The 23,969-nt window shown below is 35.4% G+C and overlaps 1 protein-coding gene across 6 annotated transcripts in view; it reads right to left on the bottom strand.

Moving 5' to 3' along the window:
- The window catches only part of SESTD1 (SEC14 and spectrin domain containing 1), a 137,072-nt gene that overhangs the window by 77,022 nt on the left and 36,081 nt on the right, over positions 1 to 23,969 (bottom strand). For 5 of the 6 annotated variants that reach the window (XM_060016512.1, XM_060016511.1, XM_060016513.2 and 2 more), the window contains 2 exons: positions 12,539 to 12,630; positions 9,354 to 9,462 (listed from right to left, as the gene is read on the bottom strand). In XM_060016512.1, the coding sequence (XP_059872495.1) occupies positions 9,354 to 9,462; positions 12,539 to 12,593 (164 nt within the window). In that variant the 5' untranslated portion in view covers positions 12,594 to 12,630. Of the gene's footprint in view, positions 1 to 9,341; positions 9,463 to 12,538; positions 12,631 to 23,969 lie in introns of those variants that run through there. The other variant, XM_060016515.1, reaches the window with a different exon arrangement.

The raw sequence follows: 23,969 nt of genomic DNA, 5'->3' as shown, positions 1-23,969 counted from the left end.
AAGAATGAGGATGATATTGCTAAAGATCTGGAAGAAGAATAGGTGACTCTGTAGGCAGGGACAGAAGCTGAGCTTCCAAAGAAAGCAGAGAACTGTTCAAGAGGTGAGGCAAAGTGAAACATATGTCCATACAAAAAACCTGCAAACAGATATTCATAGCAGCATAATTCATAACAGCCAAAATCCAAAACAACTCGAATGTCCAACAATGGATGAATGGGAAAAAAAATGTTGTAATCCATTCAATAGAGTATTATTCAATCATAAAAAGAAATGAAGTACTGATATATGCTACAACATGGATAAACCTTGAAAACATGCTAAGTGAAAGAAGCCAGATTCAAAAGTCCATATCGTATGATTCCATTTATATGAAATGTCCAGAATGGGTAAATCCATAGAGACAGAAAGCAGACTAGTGGCTGACAAGGGCTGGGAGGAGGGGAGAATGGGATGAGGAGGGACTACCAATGGGTATAGGTTTCTTTTTTGGGCTGATGGCAATGTTCTGGAATTAGAGAGTGATGGTCGCACAACCTTGTGAATATACTGAAAACCACTGAACTGTACACTTTAAAAAATGATGTTTATGATATGTGACTTATATCTTAATAAAAAAATGTTGAAGTATTCTATTTTTGGATTTTGCATTACAAAATAAAGGATCCACTAAGCATTCGTGGGGGTAAGGCAATAATACAGTGATCTCTTCTGCATCAGCAAGAGCACATAAAGACTTGCTGGGGGAAGCAAATCTGACATCTAACTGCTAGTTGTGGGATCAGGTAAGGAGAAGACCACCCTGACTTACGGAGGATACAAGCCAAAGAAAGACAAGCCTAGTAGAGTTACTGTCAGTGAGTGGTCTTCAGAGAAGTGGCGGCAACTCAGGGACTCTACCAGTGCAGTGTGGAAATTTGCAGGAAGGGGAGCTAAGATACATGGAGCTGTCCAGTGGAGGGCCTTTGCTGGTTGGGACTAGAGCCCAAGAGAAGTAAGTCATCCCCATAATTTGGCACCTGCATCTATGAGGTACAGGTTACACAACCATTTTGTTAAACAAGTAAGTTTTACACAAACGAGACATCTATATTTCAAAGCACACTAAATTAATCTGTATATTAAGACAAAGAAAGTAATGAAGCTTGCAAATGCCATCTGCAGTGATCATAAGGGCATAAAATACTCTAAATTTATCTTTTAGAGTACTTAAAAACACCCTTAATCATAATTTTCTCACATTTTACTAAGATAGATAAAGAAAATATACACAATTCAAAGATACTACATATTTGAAGATTGTAAGATCAAGTGAGCTTTCAACTACTTGAAAGGAATAGTTTGTTTGCTTATTTAAATTTTTTAGCTGTGCCACACGGCATGTGGGATCTTAGTTTCCCGACCAGGGATTGAACCCATGCCCCTGCATTGAAAGTGTGGATTCTTAACCACTGGACCACCAGGGAAGTCCCTTTTTTAAAAAAAATTGCAATCCTACAAGTGGAGTGATGGTTTAAACTGTTTTTAACAAGAACATACTTCGATTTAGAAGCATATTATGTCCCTTATAAAGGGTGTGTAGCTGCATTGCTATATTAGTAAATTCCTACACTACTATTAACATTTTATAATTTTAAGACCACTAACCAAAAAAAAAAAAAATCTATTAACACCCCACTTCCTTGTTCTTACTCCATTAGAGCCTTTCAAGGGTGACGTGCCTAAGTTAAAACAGCTATTAAAGGAGGAGCAGGTCCTTAATAAGCTCACTCACTTTGGCTAGAAAGAGACTGTCAATGGATTTTCTGCAGCTCTTCACTAATTTCTTTGATTACGACTAAGGGCTCCTTCTTTCCACTCAGAGAGCTCTGCTTATACTTACTTAATGGCACTAATTTTACTTATGGTTTTATTATAATTGCTTGTTTATAATTCATCTTCATCAGATAATATGCTTCCAGAAAGCAAGGATATTATTGTCTTAATGATACGTTGGCAGCTTCCAGCTTTAAATATAGAGGGCCTCTAGAAATGTTAGAAGACGCAGATCATATCACTCCTCGGTAGGAATGTAACAATGGCCTTCCTTCTCATTCAGAATTGAAGTCCTTACCATGGCCTACGAGGTCCTCTAAGTTCTGACTGCAGCCCCTCTGAGGGCTCTCCCAGAACCCTCCTTCTCTCAAACTGCTCCACCCACACTACCCTCCCTACTGATCGCACAACACACTGAGCCTGCTCCTGACTCAGGGCCTTTCCACTTACTGCTCCCTCTGTCTAAGATACTCTTTCTTAAATGCTCTTTCATCAGGTATCTGTATAGCCTGGCCCTCACTTCACTCATCTCTGGTAAAATGTTACTTTCTCATTTTATAAAATATTGCCACACACTCCTTTGCACTCCATCCCTCCCTTAATTCTTTTCATGCTCTGTTTTATAGACTTATGAACCTCCAACATACTATGTATTTATTATTTTTTATTTTTTTGCAGTACGCGGGCCTCTCACTGTTGTGGCCTCTCCCGTTGCGGAGCACAGGCTCCAGACGCGCAGGCTCAGTGGCCATGGCTCACAGGCCCAGCCGCTCCGTGGCATGTGGGATCTTCCTGGACCGGGGCATGAACCCGTGTCCCCTGAATCAGCAGGCAGACTCTCAACCACTGCACCACCAGAGAAGCCCTATGTATTTATTTATAATATTCATTTGATCATTAGGGCATCAGGCCCATAAGGGCAGGGGCTGGGCCTTTGTTCACCCATTTCCTCAGCACCTAGAATGATGAGGAACTCATTGTAGGATCTCACATATTTACTAAGTGACTGAAGACTTATGAGTCATCTCTGTGTGATTCTTGGCAAGTCATTAAACCTCTGTGTTCTGATGTTTCTTCTGTGACGTAAATGAGTTTTTCTACAATTAGGAAGAACTGACCTAAAATCCAAATTTGAAAAAAATCCATACTTGAGAGAAACAGAAAAGTAACTTCTATAGATGCTGACTCTCTACAGAATTAGATTAATCTGGGCAAGTACTTGGCAGCATTTCTATAAAGAGGATTTAAGTATGGGTAAAGTGGTTAGTCTAGATGATTGAAGATGTTTGGTCTAGATGACTGTTAAGGTACTTTCTTAATCATGACATTCCATGATTCTATAACTGGATGATCAACAATTTCCCTTTGAGCTAGAAAAATGCTATGGTTTTAAATATACGCTGAATATACTGTTGAAAGAAAATGTTAAAACAAAAAAGATTTCCGTTATGCTCAACTATGTTCACCATAGTTATTTTCATATGTCAATTCTCAATTGTGATAGATGCAGGTTAAATGCAAATGAATATTAAAAGTTATCAATAGCTATGGCACTGTGATTATAACAGAGGTGAATACAACAGTGGCTAGAAACACAGGCTTGGAGTCAGACCACTAGGTCCAAATCCCCCTCCAACCCTGGTATGCCACAGGTTCTAGGTCAAGATACTTAAATTACCCACTCTTTCTATGCCTCGGTTCCCTTATATGTAAGAGATAAGGATGATAGTGCTCGTCTCATAGGGCTGTTATGAGAATTAAATGACTTACTGTTATCTATTATTTCCTTAAGTATAGGATAGTCTTTTTCACATATGCCTCCCAATCATCACCCATAAGTAAATTCCCAGGTCCATTTCAAATTTAATGTCTTCAAAGGAAAGCAAGACCAGCCTAGACAAACTTCTTATCCACCAAAATAGCTTCTACTGAGCTGCAACTTCTACATGTTTGATTTTCCAACAAATGTGAGATGTTCTGAAAATGATCAGCCAGGCTGCATTTGAGTACACAGAGCTATGAAGAAACTTAAGTAAGATAAAGAGCAGAAACCCATATCCACTGACTATTGATTACTAAGTATCAATATGAGGTACTGCACAGGATTATGAAAAAATATGTATTATACAACACAGTTTCTCCCTTCAAGAAGCTTAAGATCATTTAGAAAGGTGAAAAGGTAAAATAAAAGTATTTTAATTAGTGTCTACTTTACACTCACTGACGTCACCTTTTTAATGTTACTAGGGAAACATATATCTTTGAAATTTTTTAATGTAAAACTTAAATAATAAATGTAAAAATTCAAGAATTATCATTAAACACATTATGATTAAATGCCTAAGAGTCAGAAACGGCAAGTGCTGTAAGTCTGGAGAACAGCTGGAAGACTCTGGGAAGTACCGACATAAAGGAGCTAATGAAACTTAACATAAAAGGATACAGAGCAAGAGGAATATAAGCAAAGGTACCAGTTATTAATTTGGGTAAGTTTCTTAAATTTCTCTGCCCTCATTTTTTCATCTATGTAATAGGGATAATAATATTGTTATTTTGAAGACTGAGTTAATTAATACAAGTGCTATAAAACTAAGTGCCTTGCATGATAAGCGCTCAAGAAATATGAAATGAAAGGGTTAAGTCAAATCACACAAGGTCTTGGCATAGCAGTTAAGAAGGCTGAAAGACTGTCCTTGAGAGCACACACTAGTCTTTCTTGCCTTCACAATGCACGGTGTACAATGTCTGCACTTGGTAGCAACAAAATAAATGACTACTGAATTAAATTCATTGTGTGGAAAGGAGAGGAGGTCCTAGAAAACTGAGAAGGATGATAGAACTGTTGTTTTGGTGAAATTTATCTTGTCCTTGTGTACAAATTGGGGAGAGACTGGAGATAGAGAAATTAGCTTGGCTATTGCTGTACTAGTCCAGCTTGACAACTCAGCCATCCCTCGACGTGAACTTAAACACATGAAAAGGGAACAGAGGAGACAGGAAATTTAAAAATACGTGGTAAAGAAAGGAAATGCTAGCTTAGCTGTCACATTTTAAAACGGACATTATAAGTTTTCAATACATATTCGTTGAATGAAGTAAATATTAAAAAAGCACTCATCAACAGCATAAAGCATGTTCAGAGCACTTAACTACAGTGCTTTGAAGTAACTCTAAGATCAACACAATTATACCGTCATTTGCCAGAAGTGCATTTGCTAAGGAGGAGAAAGGAAGGCACTGCCTTAAACTTTCTGAGAAGCATGTCCCATAAAAAAACAAAAATAAAGAAGAGCCATCCCAATATGTACAAAGTAGATAACGAACAAGAATCTGCTGTATAAAAAATAAATTAAAAAAGAAGAGCCATCCCAGTCACACTCTCACAGACTATACTGAACCAATCAGTGTTATATTCATATTCAAATTACCTTCTAAGTGCTCTGCAGAGTCCTGTAAGCTCCAAGGAGGCTCCTTAAAAGCGGGTGAGGGGGCACTGCAGTGGAAGTGGAATTTGAGAAGGTGGGGATGAGCAGGAATGGCTGTGGGCCTACACTTCTAGCTCTTTTATAAATTTAGTTTCTCTGTAAGATTTTCTTTGAATAAAAATGTCCACAGATAAATTTTTTAAAATTCTGAATGTACAGAATATATGCCCCATAGAATTCTGGCAGTTACAAAACTACTTGTATGGGATTCAAATGATATTTCACCATACACAGCTGTTATATCTCCTTTCATAATATATTTTAAGTCGTTTCTATGACTTTATTGCTAAGTCTGGTTGGTTCCTTCAATATCCATATAACAAACACCTAAGGTCTCCAAATCATTTTTATTGGCCTTGTGAATATGGAGATAAATGAAACATGGCTCTGCACTCTAATATCAGACTGATTTAACAGTAAACTCTATGACATCAAGCAGAAGTGAATAGGAAAAGCTGCCTAAAAGGGCTCCTTACAAAGATAACAATGACAAAGAAGGTTGAGAAACACTGATGCATATGTTTTGCCACATGTTTTTAAAAAGCTGGTAGTCTCAATATCTTATAATCATACTTTGTGTAATAGTACTGACACAAATTTCATTTTATACTTTGAATGTGAATATGCTTCTGACTTAAAATTTTGAAATATATAAAGAAATGATATGAGATAAAGATCTACTTTTGAGGTTTTGTTTAGTGCTAATCTCAATATTTACTTTTTTAATGAAAAGATTTGCAGATTAATTTATATATCTTTTCTTTATCTCCATAAGGTAATCTTGAATTTGATTCTGCTTTCTGAGTCATGGACTCATAATTTCTAATCATGTTGTTTATGTCTAAAGTGTACAGCAATCGCTGGTAAAACAAAAGAAAAACTCCATTTACCTCTCCTAAAATTTAACACTCAGGTTGGCCCAGCTGTGTCAGTCTATGTTATTTTTTATTAAAAACCCTTTGTAGAAAATGGGGCAATAATGGTTAGTGCTGAACTCCACACAGACCTGGACATGAGGAGTTACCTGAACATAAACTTAGTATTCAGGTCAGGTTACAATTAACCTGAACTTCTCCTTTCTTCTCAGCCCTCTGCTCAAGAGTCAGAAACCAAAAACAAGTTTAGGACCAAGCTGTGTGTAAAGGAATCAGGAAATGGCCCCATTTTCAACTGTACTGGGTTACCCATTTAAAATAAGTATGTATCACACCTTGCTCCTGGTCATGAAACTAAGCATAAAATATGGGTAAGAACTAAATAGTTTCTTTCCATTTTTAAATACTTTTAAAAAGCTTTTACTATATTCAGAATGTTAACATTTTCACTGCAATGAAAGACTACTTTTGGACATCTCCTATAAAGAAGAGGCCGCATTAGCTAGCTACACTGCTGGAGCTGTCTGGAGACATTCACAGTAGGGAGGAGTTAAGCTTTAACAGCAGAGTCTGGGAGAAACAAGTCACACCAAAAAGAATGCAGACATACTAAAAAAGGAAAAACTTTCTAGACCCAAGCTGAGACTGATCTGACAGGGTAAACTTAAAAACAGTTCTGAAAAAAAAAAAAAAAAAAAACCATTCTGGGATGGAAAGAGGGGTGGATAAACACATAGATACGTGATAAAGTATTACAACATTAGTTGCAGGCTTCTAAGTGATGGGCATAATGGTGTTTACTGCACTATTCCTTCAACTTTTTTGTGTATTTGAAATCTCTCATAATACAATTTAAAAGCAGTTTTAATGGCAGGCATTCTGAAGGAGAAAAATCAGTTTTTAAGGCTGCACCTAATAAACTACTGTCCAGAGTTGGAATGAAGAGCTCAAAAACCCTCTAGCTCTCTAATGAAATGGCAAGCACTGATATAAAGCTGCCAACTACGTTTTTAAACGCCAAAGTTATAGGAGGTTGATCCAAGAAAGCAGAAGGCTAAAAAGTCAGGGCGTTCACAAATATCTGAGACGGTCAAACTTTAGCAGAACAATTATCAAAAATAAAGTATCCAGGTATCTATTTTGTCTTGCTAAATTAAGTTCTTTCATCTTGCTTCAACTTACAACTTTTCTATTAGCTGGCAGGTAGGTATGTGTAGCTCTGTAGAAACTGATTCATAATTTACACTGAAATAGTACTATATGTATATCTATGTAAGAAAGAGAGAGAGAGAACGTTTAAATAGTGTACGCTATTTTGCCCTCCATTGTACTTCCTGTTTGCACACCCAGAGTGAGCAGACAGGCTGCATGAGTGAAACTGGTCATTTACCCTACAGTGTGAGCATCCTGGCAGGCTGATCCTGGTTCTAGTATATACAAGCGTGCATTTTCTTATCACACACCTAACCACAAGCCGACTGTGTCTTCCAGAACTCAGCCTCCATGACTGACATGTTCCAATGCTGGAAGAAAATCTAGCATGTTCACGGAAAAATAGTTCATAAGTCTCTAATTCTTCCTTAGGCATTTTTCAAGGGTAATTTTGACTATCAGTAATTTTTGCATTACATTTTAACTTCAGAACCTCACCCCACATAAGATGAAACTACACTGTACTCTATTCATCTGAAGTATGAGGAGCTCTGGATTGGTGCCAGGAACTGCAGATTCTAATCCCAGCTCTACTGCTAATTAGCTGTGTGATCTTGGGCAAGTAACTAACTTCCGAGTCTCAATTCCCTCAACTGTAAAATAAGGCAGTTGATTCAGATGGTCTCTAAGTTCCCTGAACACTTTTAACCATCTATGAATCCATGAACATTTTTTCATAATTTGTTAGCTATATGTTTAGCTAGTGCCATTTACCTAAAAAGCAGTTCGTTATCTAATGATGAATAATACAAATTGGCAATCAGCAGCTCAGAGAATTAGCAAGGTTATTCAGTACTAATACACTGTGAAGTCTGATAACTTTCTTTTCTAGAAAGTAAAAAGACTGAAAATTTTCACTTTAAGACCTCTATTTTCCCAATATTGAAAAAACATTCAGCAACAGAATCATTATACACCAATACTGGAAGCAGATGTGATTAAAGTCAATTGTTCTAAGATGTAATTTTAACCCTGTATTCTTCAAGGTGGTTTAAAATGAAATAATCTATTATGTCAATAATGCAAATATAGGAAAAGGATACAAAGAATTGTTTGCTCTGACTAAAATGTTTAAAATTCACTATTTCGAGCTTAAGAGCATTATGTAAAAGATAGTTTTGTTCCTTTTACCACCCCTATATTTTACAAACACACACAAAACAATCTGCCCTCATTCCTGCACTTTGCTGCAGTGGGTTGCAAATGTGACTGCATATTAGAATTATCCGGGAAGCTTAAAGAATTTTTTTTAAAGTCTGATGAGCAGTCCTCCCAAAAACAATTGGATCAGACTCTCTGGAGGTGGACCCACAAGCATTAAAACTTTGGAAAAAATCTCCAGATGATTCTAATGTGCAGTCAGACTTCAGTCCCCAAATATCACATATGGGAAAGGAAGCTGGGGAGGGGGCTTTTCTGTTCTTGTTGTTGAAATGATGGGTAGGCTCAAGCAAATAGAAAGGTTTAAGTTTTGTCTTCACCAAAGAAATATAAAAATTAAAAATCCAATGATCTTTGGATTAAAATATAAACATTTTCTGCATTTTTTAAAAATAAAAATGTTTTAAACTCCAAATAGCTTTCATTCAATATATTAAAACATACAGATGTATTTATATCTATTTAGTGAAATAGCTACCTAAATACAAGAGCTTTCTACTGAATTCACTTTTCTAAGTTTTCTCAAATTACATGGTATATAGACAGATGCTCAATCTTTGCACTCCTTAAAAGTTGACAGTATATACATTTTAGAAATCAGTATCATTTAGTGCATCAAGAATATAAAATGTCTTTATTTTATCTGCTGTGGCATCATATTATTATTGATTCTTGTGTTTTCAATTATAATTTCACTGCTAATAAAAGCAGATAAGATAGCAAAGTATACTTTAACAACAGCAGGAATCATTCGTAAGTAAATGAAAACATATTGAAATTTAAGAAAAGACACCTTTAGAGTCACCTTGGAATGCTGAGTAGGTAGTCTAAGGTGACACTCAGCTCATCCATATTTGTCTGTTCCAGGCATAATGGAATTGTCAGAATGAGGCCGCTTCGTCTGTCCTTTCCTCCTATTAAAGAAAAAAATATATAAATTTAACATGTAAGAGATACTAAAGCACTAAATGAATTAAATATATTTGCATCCAATGTTACTACAACAATTACAAGTTTAAGACATCAGTAAAAAACAATCTAATGGCTGTTTATTTTATATATTGTAAATGTTTATAGTAGTACAGCAAAATTATATAAAATTTAGAAAAAATAAGAGGAAAAAAATTCACCAATGAAATATTCACTTAAACATAACAATTCTCATTTTGTTTAATTTCTTCCATTTAGTCTGCTTCTGATTGTAATCAATTCATCAAACATCTATTGTGTGCCTAGCACAGTAAGCATTTGCAAGTAAAACAACAAATTTCTTATCAACCTAGGAAGAAAAACTTTAAGTCGTAAGAAATAACAGTATGAAATATAACAGATAATTTGTTAGGCTGTGTTGTACAAAATATATAAAATATTATAAAAAGGGATTTAGAAAATGGAGAAAATGATAAGAGCTGTAATAAATGTAAAAAATTTCATAGAAAAGTTAAAACTTAAGAAAAATGAATAGAATTTATAAACCAAGTCAAAAGAGCATTCTGTGATGAGGAATGATCTGAGTTAACTCACAAAGGTCAGACAGGCATTCTTTGTTCATGAGGCAATAAAGGGAAAGCCCTGTCCAGCTGAGAAGAGCGCACGGGACCTGGCTATAGAATTCTGAAAGCCAGGAAGTGGAACGCACTTACATTTCATGGATGTTCAAGTTCTCTTCGATTTTCCATAAGCATTAAAATATAACTAGTACTTTTATACACACACAGCTTCTTTGAAAGCTCCCCACATGATTGATTTTCACACTGAAGTCCATCTTTTGACCCAACTGACATTTATGGCAATTTTAGAAACTTAAAAGCCAGCAAACACTAAAGCAAACAATTTTATATGATCTCTATCACTAAAAAGTTAAAGGACTGAATTGAAAAAAAATGATTCCTATGAATAACATGGATGCAATTCACAAGGTACCAACCATAAATGATCTTTTATCAGATTAACCATGTAAATTACTGATAGTCAACCACTTTGTTTAATCTCAATAAATGGCAATTTCAAATGGTTCAACTTAATCGATAATCAATAGTGACTTCAACTGCAAATGTTGTTTTGTTTAGAATACAAGTTTTTTTTTTTTTTAATAGACTGCAACCATGGTTTTCAAACTGTATCCCCTGAATGATTTTGTTGGTTTGAGAAGTTTTTCTCTATTATTAAAAAAGTTTGAAAATTACTGGTTGAAATAATTAACGGTCAAGAGCAAGTCAAGAGGAATTGGGTTCAGAGAAGTCTCATTTTCTCCTCAAAAATCGCTAAGCCCTGCATTAAACCAAACTGCAAAAAGGTTCATATCTGAACTGCAGCACTCTGACCCACTGTGAAATTGTCTGCAGAGCACAGGTCTAACATACAGGATTACATTTAACCTCATGCCCTCAGCTTTCACTAAGGGACAACAAAATAATCACCAGTGTAGATGCAAAAGAAGGCAGATGTCAAGAAGAAAAAGGCTTTCAAGATAGGTATGGTCACCAGGGTCAAATGCTGCACAGAGACAAGTAAAATAAGAATGCAAAAATGTCACTGATAAAGATTTTTTTTAAATAGTAATATCCACTCTTGGCAACAGTATGGGCAAACTGGCTTTTTTTTTAAATTGAAGTATAGTTGATTTACAGTGCTTCAGATGTACAGCAAAGTGATTCAGTTATACACATACATATATATCTATTCTCTTTCAGATTCTTTTCCATTATAGGTTATTACAAAATACTGAATATAGTTCCCTGTGCTATACAGTAGGTCCTTGTTGTTTATATATTTCATATTTAGTAGTGTTTATCTGTTAATTCTAAATTCCAAATTTATCCCTCCCCTCTTTCCCTTTTGGTAACCATAAGTTTGTTTTCTATGTCTGTGGGTCTATTTCTGTTTTCAAACATGCATTTTCATACACTGGTGAGAGATCAACAATTGCCACAATATTCTTATAGGGCAATCTGACAAAACCTTTAAATATAAATGTAAATTCTCTTTAATACTTCCAGTTGTAGGAATTTATACTGCTGGACTTGTACAAAATGCACAAACTGTGAATAAGAATGTTTCCTACAATACCACTCATATCATAAAAAAATAGAGAGAAAACGTAAGTGTCAACTGGTAAGGGAAGAAGTTTTTTTAAAAAAGAAAACACATATTAAATAAAGAACTAATATTACTGGTGGAATTCAATATCTTATTTTCTCCTTTATAATGTACACTAGAAAAACATGCCAATTTACAGAGAGATACAATATACACTGAAAAGGACATTAGTAGCCTAAATATCAAGACAATTCTGATAGGACCTAAAAAGTATAAGAGAGAAAAAGCAAGATAATACAACTTAAATAATCTTCAATAGGTGGGTCACAGTACCTATTCTAAAGCATGTGCAAATTTACTCAATGGTCCAAAATTCCAGAAAATTGCTACACCCAGCGTCACCACTGCTTTCACACTAGCAATATATCTCGAAGCTTCTCTTTGACTCTTCTTAGTCAATGCAGACTTTGGGTTAATAATGGAAGGTAAATTCAAGCCTTATAACCAAATTTGAGCAGTAAAAAGTGAAAACCATGTAATTTATTTCATAACTCCCCCCTCATAGGAAGATGGAAGACAAAAGCTGGACGGGATAACACAAAAATGAATTACTCTATATTTCAGAAACAATACTTTAGATGCTGGTTAGTCAATTATTCTCAGCCTGTATTAGTTATTTCATTTTTATATGAGAGGTGAGATGTCATGACATCTACCCTGTAGAGGTCATTTAATCAAATTACAGAACAGAATGAAAACTGGCTGCCAAGCACCAACAGTGACAGAGTTGGCTTGCACCGCTATCCATTCTGAGTACAAGGTGTCTCAGAAACACCTTTAAAACAAAACATTCAGAGAAAAAGGAAATGCCTTTCTGCCAAACTTATCAAAGAAAAAAAGATTAAACAAATTTATACATCAAACACTTCCAATTTTAAGAAGAAAACATACCTGAAAGGAAGGCTAGTTTTTTCTTCAGAATGGGTAATATTACTGAGGCCTCCATTTTACTCCAGTAAACTTCCTCCAGTAAATTTTCCTTTCTGAAAACACAGAAAGTTAAATGTCAACTACAAGATAATAATTACTCTATGAAATATACACAGACATACCTCATTTTATTATACTTCACTATATTGTGTTGTTTACAAATTGAAGGCTTGTGGCAACCCTGCATTGAGCAAGTCTACTGCTCATTTTTCCACCAGCATTTGCTCATTTCGTGTTTCTGCGTCACGTTTTGGTAATTCTTGCAATATTTCAAACTTTCTATTATTATATTTGTTATGGTGGTCTGTGATCAGTGATCCTTGATGTTACCACTGCAAAAAGGTTACAACCCACTGAAGGCTCAGATGACGGTTAGCATTTTTTAGCAATAAAATATTTTTAATTAAGGTATGTACATTGTTTTTTTAGACATAATGTTATTGCACACTTAACAGACTACAGTATTACATAAACATAACTTTTATTTGTACTGGGAAACCAAAAAATTCATGTGACTTGCTTTACTGCAGTATTTACTGTGGTCGTCTGCAACCGAGCCAGCAGTATCTCTGAGGTATGCCTATACTTAATGGCTTACGCAGGGTTTCTCAATCTCAGAATTACGGACATTTTGAGTCAGATTATTTATTCTTTTCTGTAAGGAGTTGTCCCGTGCCTTGTAGAATATTTAGCAGCATCCCTGGCCTCTACCCACTAGAATCCTAATACCATTCCCCCTTCCCAGTTGTGACAACCAAATGTCTCTAGACATTGCCAAATATCCTCTGGCAGGCAAAAATCACAGCTAGTTGAGAATCACTGGCTTAACTGTTTTTCGGAGCAATGCTCTTGGGCTAGAACAGTGCCTGGTACATAGCAGTAACTCAACAAATTATTTGTTGAATAAAGGAATGAATCAATTAATCAAACTTGCAATATCTATTACTCTACTTATTTACGCAGCTTAATTCCAAATATCTGATTCTTTCAGATCCACTATTAAATGGCTTTCTCTCACTTCTCATATTTTTGCTTCCCCATAACACATAATAACTCACCTTATCCTCATGTTTACCTCAAGTTATTTCCCAATATACTATTTCAATTTTTGCCCTCACTGTTAACTGCCTCTATCTCTCCACATTTTATATTTTAAATTTGCCAGGAGAAAATCTGATTAGCCTAGTTATCTTTTTGTACCAAGCCATAATTCACTGATCTTGGTTTAGTTTTCTAGTGTCCACTCAGGTACGCCCAGGGGTTATGGAAAATATAAAATGGGACTATTCATACAGCAAGGGCTAAGAGCAAGACAGTTTCCTTTAAATGGGAGCTTTGGCATGGCAGGCATCTGTATGCCTGGCCAGCCCAATATACCATCAAAGCATGATTTTAAGAAAAGCAGGAACTTCAAAACAAAACATAACAAGAAAATCAAAGGTTCAATTATATTAGCCACCTAAACTTAATTTCATGTCTGAGAGAGTATTCTCCATCACATTTATCCCTCCTTCCCTTGTCCTACACCCACGTACCATCACTATATAGTGACAGTTCCTTGGAGGACACTGTAAAATTGCATTGCATTTAGTGAAAGTATACTCTTTTATAAACAGCCTCCTCTTTTTTTATTGAGCTATAACTGACATAGAAAATTATATTAGTTTCAAGTGTACAGTATGATTTGATACTTGTATATATCGTGAAATGATCACCACAATAAATCTAGTTAAAATCCACTACTATAAATAGTTGCAAAAATTCTTTTCTTGTGATGAGAACTGTTAAGACTTACTCTCTTAGGTCTTTCAAATATGCAATAGTGTTATTAACTACAGTAATCAGAAAGCACACTCTCTTGAAAATAATTTTCCAGCAGAGCAGAAAATGTGACTCTATATTACTTACTCAGCAAATACTTGCTATGAACCTATCCCACTTCAAGCACTGTGCTTTCAGCTGGAGCTAAAAACTCAAGTCACAGCCTTGCCCTGAAAAAAATGTAGTCTTTTGAAAAAATTCCCAGATTACTTGGAAAAAAAACGATGTAGTCTTATTACTTGTCAGATAATGGCTACACAAGCAAGGCTACTTAAAGAAGTATATTATTTTACAGCTTTTGTATATACAACTAAAAAAAATCACTACTATTTTTATATATCTACAAAAGAAAACACGTTGTCAAAGTAAATATGACATATTCTCTTCAAGTTTTATCCTCGAATATTTGTTTGCAATTTGTTCATTCAGTTTTGTTCTACATCTGCCCAGGCTAACATACAATTAGTAGGAAGAATGAGGGAAAAGCTCATGTTTTATATGTTTAACCTAAAATAGTAGCACTTCATGTTTCCAGATCAGTATCTTGACCTGATGAGTTTTTTCTCCAGCACTACAAGAACCAGACAGTTCAGACTCACGGCTAAGCTCCCTTCTCTGGTGACCAGCTTGTCAAAGACCAGATGTAAAAGTCTGATAATGATGATTAAGCAAGTTAACATTTACCAAGTGTTTACTACAAGGCATACATTGTTCTAAATGATTTACTTATATTAATTTAATTACTCCTTGCAACATTTCTATGAGATAACTACTATTATTAACCCCATTTTATAGAAAAGTAAAATGGGGCTGAGAGGTTAAATGTGGCCCAACATCTCAAAGCTAGTAACTGGGGAAGTTAGGATTCACACCCAGGCAATCTGGTTCTAGTAATGATGTTCTCAATATCACATGATCAGCTTACCAATAAAACAGCCCTGAAAACATCCAGTGACATCGGGCCAAATGAACAAGATGGAGTCCTAGCTTTTGCATTATCGGTGCAAATGTCAACACAGTGAAAGGGGCAGTACTAAGAATTATTATTAAAATAGTTTTGAACTCACAGACCCCCCCGAAACCTAGTAACAAGAGAACTGCTGATCTAGGCTGTCAATGGGATGCTCCAGACAACTTCTCAACTGCCTTTGTGTCCTTCCTATTTTCTGAGCCTATTTCTCCATCCTTCTCATAAATTCTGAGTTATATACATCTTTCTAATGAACCCCTTTCTGCTTAAGTTTTAGCTAGAGCAGCCTTCTCTTTTAGTCAATGGAGAAACTTGGTACAGGAAGCAACTGCAATTCAGAGTTTGGTAGGTCTTATCTGCAATCATTCAGCACCGCTGCTGCTTCTTTGTAGGTTTTTTTTTTCCCCAATCTGTTGCCATTTATTCTGAATGAAAATGTCCATCAATACACTGAGGGTTAAGCCTTGCCACAATAAAACCTAATTAACCAGTACCCAAGAAAAAAGAACCTCTGGAATTCCTAAGGCATAAGAAATGATAGCTGCAGGTAATCCTTTGAATAATATCTGTGTTATCTAAGCTTTGCAAGTCAGGTTGTCAATTTTATGCCAGCAAGTGCCAAATTTTTCACCACTGTGTTCTCCACATACTTAAAGTGCAAAAGGGAGATGGTTTCAATCTCTAGTCTAGATTTACCTTGGCAAACTATAGTACCCAGAAGCAATCTTACATTTCATCACTGTCTCCTGAGACACATGCTCTTTCCAAACTTTCCATGACTTCACAAAACCACCTCAGCATGGCAAAATACTAATTTTTTTTAATCCAACAGTCTTTTTTTTTTAAAGAACATTTTGAAAGTGATGAAAAAGTAATTTAAAGTAATGAGAAATATAGATTTTTGGCTGTGTGGGCCAATATCAAATGAATTGATGAATAAAATGTGAAGCAGTCAAGAGATGAAAGCTGTAATGTTTACTCTTTATATCTTCCTCCCTTCTACAGTCTCCTTTACATCAATCTCTTTCATTGTTATCATAAAAGAGATGGATAATAAAAAGTAATGATTACTGTACTACTAGTTCCAATTAAATGTGGTTTTGCAAGTCATTTGTTTTACATTTTTCAAGTCATTAGCACAGCCATAAGAAAAAAAATCTGCCTATTTCTAGTTATATAGTTCATAGAATAATGTACAAAACACACAAAATAAAGAGAAAATCCTGCAAAAGACGATACAACCATCCACTACCATCACCACAATAAATGTTAAATAACATGAGGTATTTGCTCATGCTCTTCTCCAGTAGGTAGATATAGATCATTATTTTTCACAAGAAGCTTATTCAACCTAAATATATCTGAGTGAATTATATTCTCAAACAAGGAATGAAGTCAGTGGCAGACATATACCTGATATGAATCAATGGAAAGTGACAAGGAAAACATGTCTTTTAAAAAATTTGCCAAGTGAAGCAGGCCTAAAAAATGGAAGAAAATTCACAACATGCTTAACACAAATATGTCATATTTCATATATGGTTATTTAAAACGATCTATTTTAAGTCACGATTTATAATACATAAAAGAGGCAGAAAGCCAGAGTTTACAGCAGGTGAAGTGCCTTGGAAACTGTTGAACATAAAGGAAAATGTGCAACCATGACTGCATGTTACTTTCAACCAAAAGCAAGAAACAGCAAAGTAAATTAACATCATTCCTAGGTGCAAAATAAACCCTACCTAAAAACAGAATCCCTACGTTAGGGATGGTGAATTCTGAGAAATTCTGAAAAATGTAAGGAGACTAAGTTTCAACTGATATTTGTATCTATCTTCTAGCTTGAACATCTTTCTCAAGACCTTGAAGAGTTAAAAGAGGAAAACTGGGGCAACTAAGTAGTTAGAGACCAAGTCCTATTTATCTTTACATTTATTTACTCATTCATTCACTCATTTAACAAATCTACAATAAGCACCTACTAGATCGAGTCAAGGCGAGGCGCTGGATATATTTGGCATTCAAAAAATATCTGATTAATGAATGGATAAATGAACGAACAAATGAACAAACATATGAGACCATCAGTAAAGTGAAACACATACCCTAGGAAACCTAACGTTATCACAACTACCTGACAGTCGACACCTTGTGGTGTGATAATAGACCACCTGTGCATACTTTTCCTTCAAAGCGGCTTCTCCCAGCTCCTTCTACTGGGACACTCTCCCACGGATCCAGCCGCTACGTAAATCACTGGATGCCAGAGGAAGGCAGGTCTATGATGATGGTAAGGGGGACCTCAATGGGTGCTACCAATGGGCAGCCGTTAGAGGGCAGCAGAGGATGTGTTTAAGGAGCAGGAAAAGAGAACTCTGGCCTTTTAATCAAGACTGGGCAAATTACACTTCATAAGAGACTGTAATTGATGATATGAGTGGGTACACTGGAACTCCTCTCTCAATAAGTATAAATCAACCAGTTTATTTGGAAAATTTAGTTAGATTCTTCGAAGAGGCATTTTTAACAACCAGTGAAAACCCATTAAGATAGCCTAAGGCTAACTAAATCATCTCTAATGAGTCTACATCATGTAGACACATAATGGCAATGAACAAAATCAGAATGCAGGCTCCTCAGCCCTGCATTTTCAGAAGAAATACTATAGCTGTCCTTAAATTCAGATTAGAAATACCTTCAACTATTGTGACAGAGCAAGAGCAATCCTAGATGAAAACAAACAAGCACACATAGGTACTCACTACTACCTAACTGGGCTCATCACACTATGTATCCATATATAAAATTATGCAGGAATAAACATTACTCAACTTTAGGAAAATATATCAGTAAAGCAGTTCAACAGTTGAAAATATCTGTCATTTTTTTATTATTGTAGGTGCCAGTGTATGATTATTAATCTGTTTTTACAATAACATTGACAGTTCTAAATGAAAGAAAAACAATCCTTTTGGACAGACTTTAAATGAAAATGATAAAATAATTATTAACTTTCATCAAAATACAGATCTATCCAAAACAGTAATTCTTCTAAATAAAATTGAAAGCTGAAATGTCAAGTATTTTACAGATGGATCAGGCCCTAGTTTATTCAGTGAGGGAGGGAGGAAGGAAACGGAAAGTTCTGAGGTTTCTATGAAAATATAATCTACCTTGAAAGACAAGAGAATTCTATATTGAAGGTCCAATTGGACATGAAAAGTCCTACACTGTATTTAAACGTCAAAAATTGAAAAGTTTATGGTAATGATAGCCTACCACTTAAAAACTATTTTCAAAAACAACATAAGCAACTACCCCTACATCACCCTCCCTGCCCTGCCCCCTCTCCACAGGAGCCAGACACCAATATCTACAAAGTCAAAGGGAAGTCAGTTCTTTAAGGATTTCCCCACCTCTCTAGCTAGTCTACCAAACCCTTAGCAGCGGCAAACTTTCATTTTTGAAGGTCCAGCTTCAAGAAGTCCTTTACTCCATGACTTTTTCAAATCTTTGGCTTTTCTTGTCTGTGTTAATTTATAGGTAAATCCTCCTTCACCAAAACTGGGGCAGCAAAAGGAAAAAGGAATATTGCTTTACAGAAGTGAATCAGGCTGATGGAATTCCAATAAGGTAAAGGTATTTCTGGCATCCCCAGCTCTAGAGTACCCTATAGCTAGAGCTTCTTCACCTGCTGTCACAGCTCTCTGAGGTGAGCTCTCTTCCTGCACGGCTTCTGCACTCCAAGAAGCCTGGACAGCTTCTTTCCCCAGGGCAATGGATGTGTCCACTGAGTTCCCCTGCCTGGGTACAGGTCTTCCTCCATCAACAGGGGAAGCATGTGATAACTTTACAAACTCACGGTCTTATTTCTAGATCCCAACCTCTCTTGACCTGCTATAGGTGTCTCCTCCCTTCCTCTTTATCTCACAATTTCTCTGGGTGGGTCATCACTAAACCTGTTCTCTACTGACCTTTATCCTAGAAAGAAATGTTCCTCCTCTACACTTGGCAAAGACATACATGCCTTTCATTGAGCTAATCTCAGGCTAAATCTAATTCAGACATATAATAGTCTAACGGATTTGAACAGAAGTTCATATGTATCATCAAGTTCCTAATTCTAAATAACTGGCATACAAATTAATTTTTAGTACCAAATTGTTTATATGTTGGATACCACACATATACAAAAGAGTACTTTTGTTCAAATGAAATAATATATATACAAAACATGAATTAAGACTTTGGCACTATTAAGTTTTCTTGTTTATATAATGACAATATTTGGTATATACCAAACACCACACTGGAAAAAAAGTTAAAAAATATAGTACAAAAGAAAGTTTAAAAAATTTAAGTTAACTAAAGAGACAGAAAACTGCTCAAAAAAATGGAAATTATTATGGCATTACCCAAGCAGAAAGAAGCCAGTGGAACATGTGAAAGTTGTCTTCCATCAGATTAAAAGTCCATTTAACAAAACCATGTATATTATAATGTATTTTTGAGGTAAAACTACAAAAACAATACTGAACATACTGCAAATCCTTTAACTTGTTCATTAACTAAAATGTCACATCACAATCACATGGAACAAAGTAATATAAGACATACAGAAAACTGTGAACCAGCACCTGTTATCCCTCAGAAGGATTGTTAGCAATACTAGATATCTTTCCCAAGCAAAGTCCTCCCCCGCTGAAGACCTTTCTGCCATGGGATTCTGTTCCAAAGAGTTGTTCTCCCTGAAAGGCAGTCTGGTGCAGTGGTAAACATCACAGTCTTAGTTAGAGCCAGGGTGTGACTCTGAGGCAGCCACTTACTAGCTAGGTGGTTTGGGCAATTCCTTTGCTTTCTTTTATGGGCATAATCACCGAACCCACAGGACCCAGGATTAGGTGAGCTAATGTATGTATAGTCTTTAGTATACTCCAGAATGTTAAACACTCAATAAATGGTACCTATTATTAGCAGCTAAATTTTCCTTCCTCTACCAATTACTAGCTTACTACCACTGATTCTCCATGAAGGCCACAGCCAAAGCATTCCCACTAAGGCCTTCTTGCTCCAACAAACTAAAATGGGCACAAACATATTACACATAGCTTAATACATCTTGGCATTTTTTTTACATTCCAAGAATATTATTTCATCCTCAGAATAACATATAGTTATATTAATATCCCCATTTTTTCTGATGAGAAGACTGAGGCACAGAGAAATTAAATAATTTGCCCAAGGTCATACAGAAATTAATAGATTTATAACCAGGGATTTAGAACCATGGAGAGCATCTACTTGAATTTTTTCATTTTATTAATAAGGAAACTGTCTTAGTGCATTTGGGCTGTTATAATAAAAGTATCATAGATTGAATGGCTTATAAACAACAGAAGTTTATTTCTCACATTTCTGTTCAGGCTGTTATAATGAAAATACCATAAAGTGGGTGTCTTATAAATAAAAGAAATTTATTTCCCACAGTTCTGGAGGCTGGGAAGTCCAAGATCAAGGCACAAGGAGATTCAGTGTCTGGTAACGGCCCACTTCCTGGTCCTCAGAGAGCCATCTTCTACATTTGTCCTTACATGGTAGTAGGGCAAGGGAGCTCTCCGGGGTCTCAATACTAATCACCTCCTAAGGCCCCATCCAAACACCATCAACTGGGGATTAGTTTTCAACATATGAATTCTGGGGGGATACAAATATTCAATCTAGAGCAGAAACTGAGATCTACGGACATAGATTTATCCTTCTAAGGCCACAAAGCACGTGAGTACTAACATGAAACTCAGACTCCTAAAACCCTGCACAGAGCTTCTCTCCACTATATTGTCACATAATAAAATCAAAATTAAAAACACATGAATAAAAGAGAACCATTATTTCTACATATGTTAATAATTTTTTAAAACAATTATGTCCCCGTGAAAACTTACACACAAATGTTCATAGCAGTATTAGTCAAAACACTAAAGACATGGAAACAACCAAATGTCCATCAATTCTGAATGATAAACAAAACATGGTACATCCATATAATAGAATATTACTTAGCAATACAAAGGAATGAAATATAGACACATGGTACGACATGGATGAACCTTGAAACATTATGCTAAGTGAAAGAAGCCAGACACAAAAAGTCACAAACTGTATGACTCCATTTATATGAAATATCCAAAAGAGGCAAATCTATAGAGACAAAGTAAAATAGTGGTTGCCTAGAGGTGGGGTAAGTATGCGGAATGACTGGTAATGGGCACAGGATTCTTTTTTGAGGTGATGGAAATGCTGTGAAATCAAACTGTGGTGATGATTCTGTAAATCTATTTAAAAAATCACTGAATTGTACACTTAGATTGGGTAAATTTTATGGCTATAAATTTTACCTCAATAAAGCTAACAAAAAATAAAAAACAGAATTGCTCATTTTGTAAATCAGGAAAATCTGCATGAAAGTGATGAGCACTTTAAGTATTAAAAAATAAACACTAAAGATGTGTAAGCAGTATGTTCCAGAAAGTCTGTACAATGAATTGCATATGCTGAACATTTTATCCCCTGACTTCCACTATAATTAGAACACACTACTATGAAAGAACTTCAGCTGCAAAGACAAATTTCCTTCAACATTGTACATTCTGGATGGAGTAAGATAAGAAAAAAGATTAAATGGATTAAATAGAGGGAAGAAAGGAGAATGTAAGCAATAATATTGATACCACTTTTATGTTCACAGTTGCCCAAACTATCACTTTAGGTAAACTGGCATTTAGATTTGCTTTTTATTTTTAACCTATATGGAGATTTATAAATAATGGTCTTACCTCAGGGTATCTCAAAGTTTTCATACCAACACACATAAAAATATCCAAGATTTGAGTAAAGGTTAAATATTTATTGCTTTCAACAGTATCACATGTCTTAAAACAAACTGTTTGCTTTTGAGAAAAGTGTAAAATATACCTTTGAATTAAAATAATACTAAGACTTTTCGGCATTCCCTAAAACTCAAAGGCTTAGAGGATCACTGAATGCAAATCACTTTGAAACATCACCTACACTAAAAGGTGGAATGTGAAATTAGTTATCTGTATATTTCCTTATACCTCCAAATAAAATAACAACAATGACTAATGTTATTGAGAATGTTCTATATACAAAGCAGTATCCTAATCACTTCATGTTCATTGCTTCATTTATAACTCACAACTATCCTATGAGGCTAGAATTACTGTTATTACCATTTAACAGCTAAGGAAACTGAGGCTAAGTGAGATGAAGAGAGGTTAACGTGCCCAAGGTCATGAAGTTATTAAAAAGCAGCAAAATTGGCATTTAAACCTAAGGCTGAGTCCAAGGCTTAAGTGACATTACTTCTCATGCTCTTGTTTAACACAGTGACCTGTATTATGATATGAATAATAAAGGTCTTTAACACCTCTCAAATAGAATTGTTCACTTTTTCAGATGTAATGACAGTAAGGTTATATTTATTAAAAAGAGTACATTATCTTTTAGTGACAGATACTTTAATATTTACAAACAAAATATGTCTGGGATCTGCATCAATAATGGGGAGGGGGAACATACATGAAATAGGATTGGTCACATTGACAACTGTTGAAAGTAGACAGATGATGGGTGAACAGTGGTTCATTTTACTACTCTCTCTGCTATTGTATGTTTGAAAATGTCCATGATTAAATTAAGAAAACTAAGTCTTTAAACATACCAATACTGTAAAAGAGGAAGCTACAATCCTTTACTTTTTTTACATTTAGCAATATTTTATTTCAAAATCAAGAAAAAACAGGAAACAGACTACATACAATTTTTTTAAATATTCACATATTCACCAACATATCCTAAAGCTCTTTATGTAGAAAGATCTGAGTATTTGGTCCCCATGTAAAATTGCTGAGGAGGAGACCAAGTCTGACACACAAAATAACCAGAAGATACAAAGAAGCAGATAGGCAGGTGGAATCCCTGCTTTCACCGCTGCGCTGGCACTGGAGACTTTTGTTTCCTGTCCCTTTAGGTTTTTCTCACTTTGTAACTGGAGTCACTTTCTCAGCAGTCTCCCTCTCACTTTCATACTCTTTTATATATCACTATATTATACTCTTTTATAAGAAATTAAATTACTAAGAAAAGCAAAAGCTTAAGTCCACAACAGGCATTCACTGTGATGTAGTGGCTGGTCAGAAGACAGGAAGATCTCTTAGATGGAAGACTCAATTAAGTACCATACTGTTTGACTCAGAAAAGAAAGAGAGTCCAAAGGTTTTGCATGTAACACGTATTAACACTTAAGAGCATGTTCCAATTTAATAACAATTTGTTTTACCTATACAGTCAACAGAGCCAAGAAAGTTATTTCTGAAATCTTAAGTAGGTGTTAAGTCAGCCATTTGAATGCATCCACTTGTTTGCCCAGGAGAAAGCCTGGCACGTGACCAATGCACAATAAATATTCACTGAATAAAATCCCTTCTCACAATCCTGCCAGCTTTCTCGTTTAAGTGCCACTGGGCAGAATAATTAGGAAGAAGGAGAAGAAGCAAGGTAAAAACGATCAGATAATTTTAA

Source organism: Delphinus delphis, chromosome 7 (assembly GCF_949987515.2).
Source record: "Delphinus delphis chromosome 7, mDelDel1.2, whole genome shotgun sequence".
Classification (NCBI taxonomy): Eukaryota; Metazoa; Chordata; class Mammalia; order Artiodactyla; family Delphinidae; genus Delphinus; species Delphinus delphis.
Note: the sequence above shows the minus strand (reverse complement) of the source record. Positions and strands in the feature narration are given on the sequence as shown.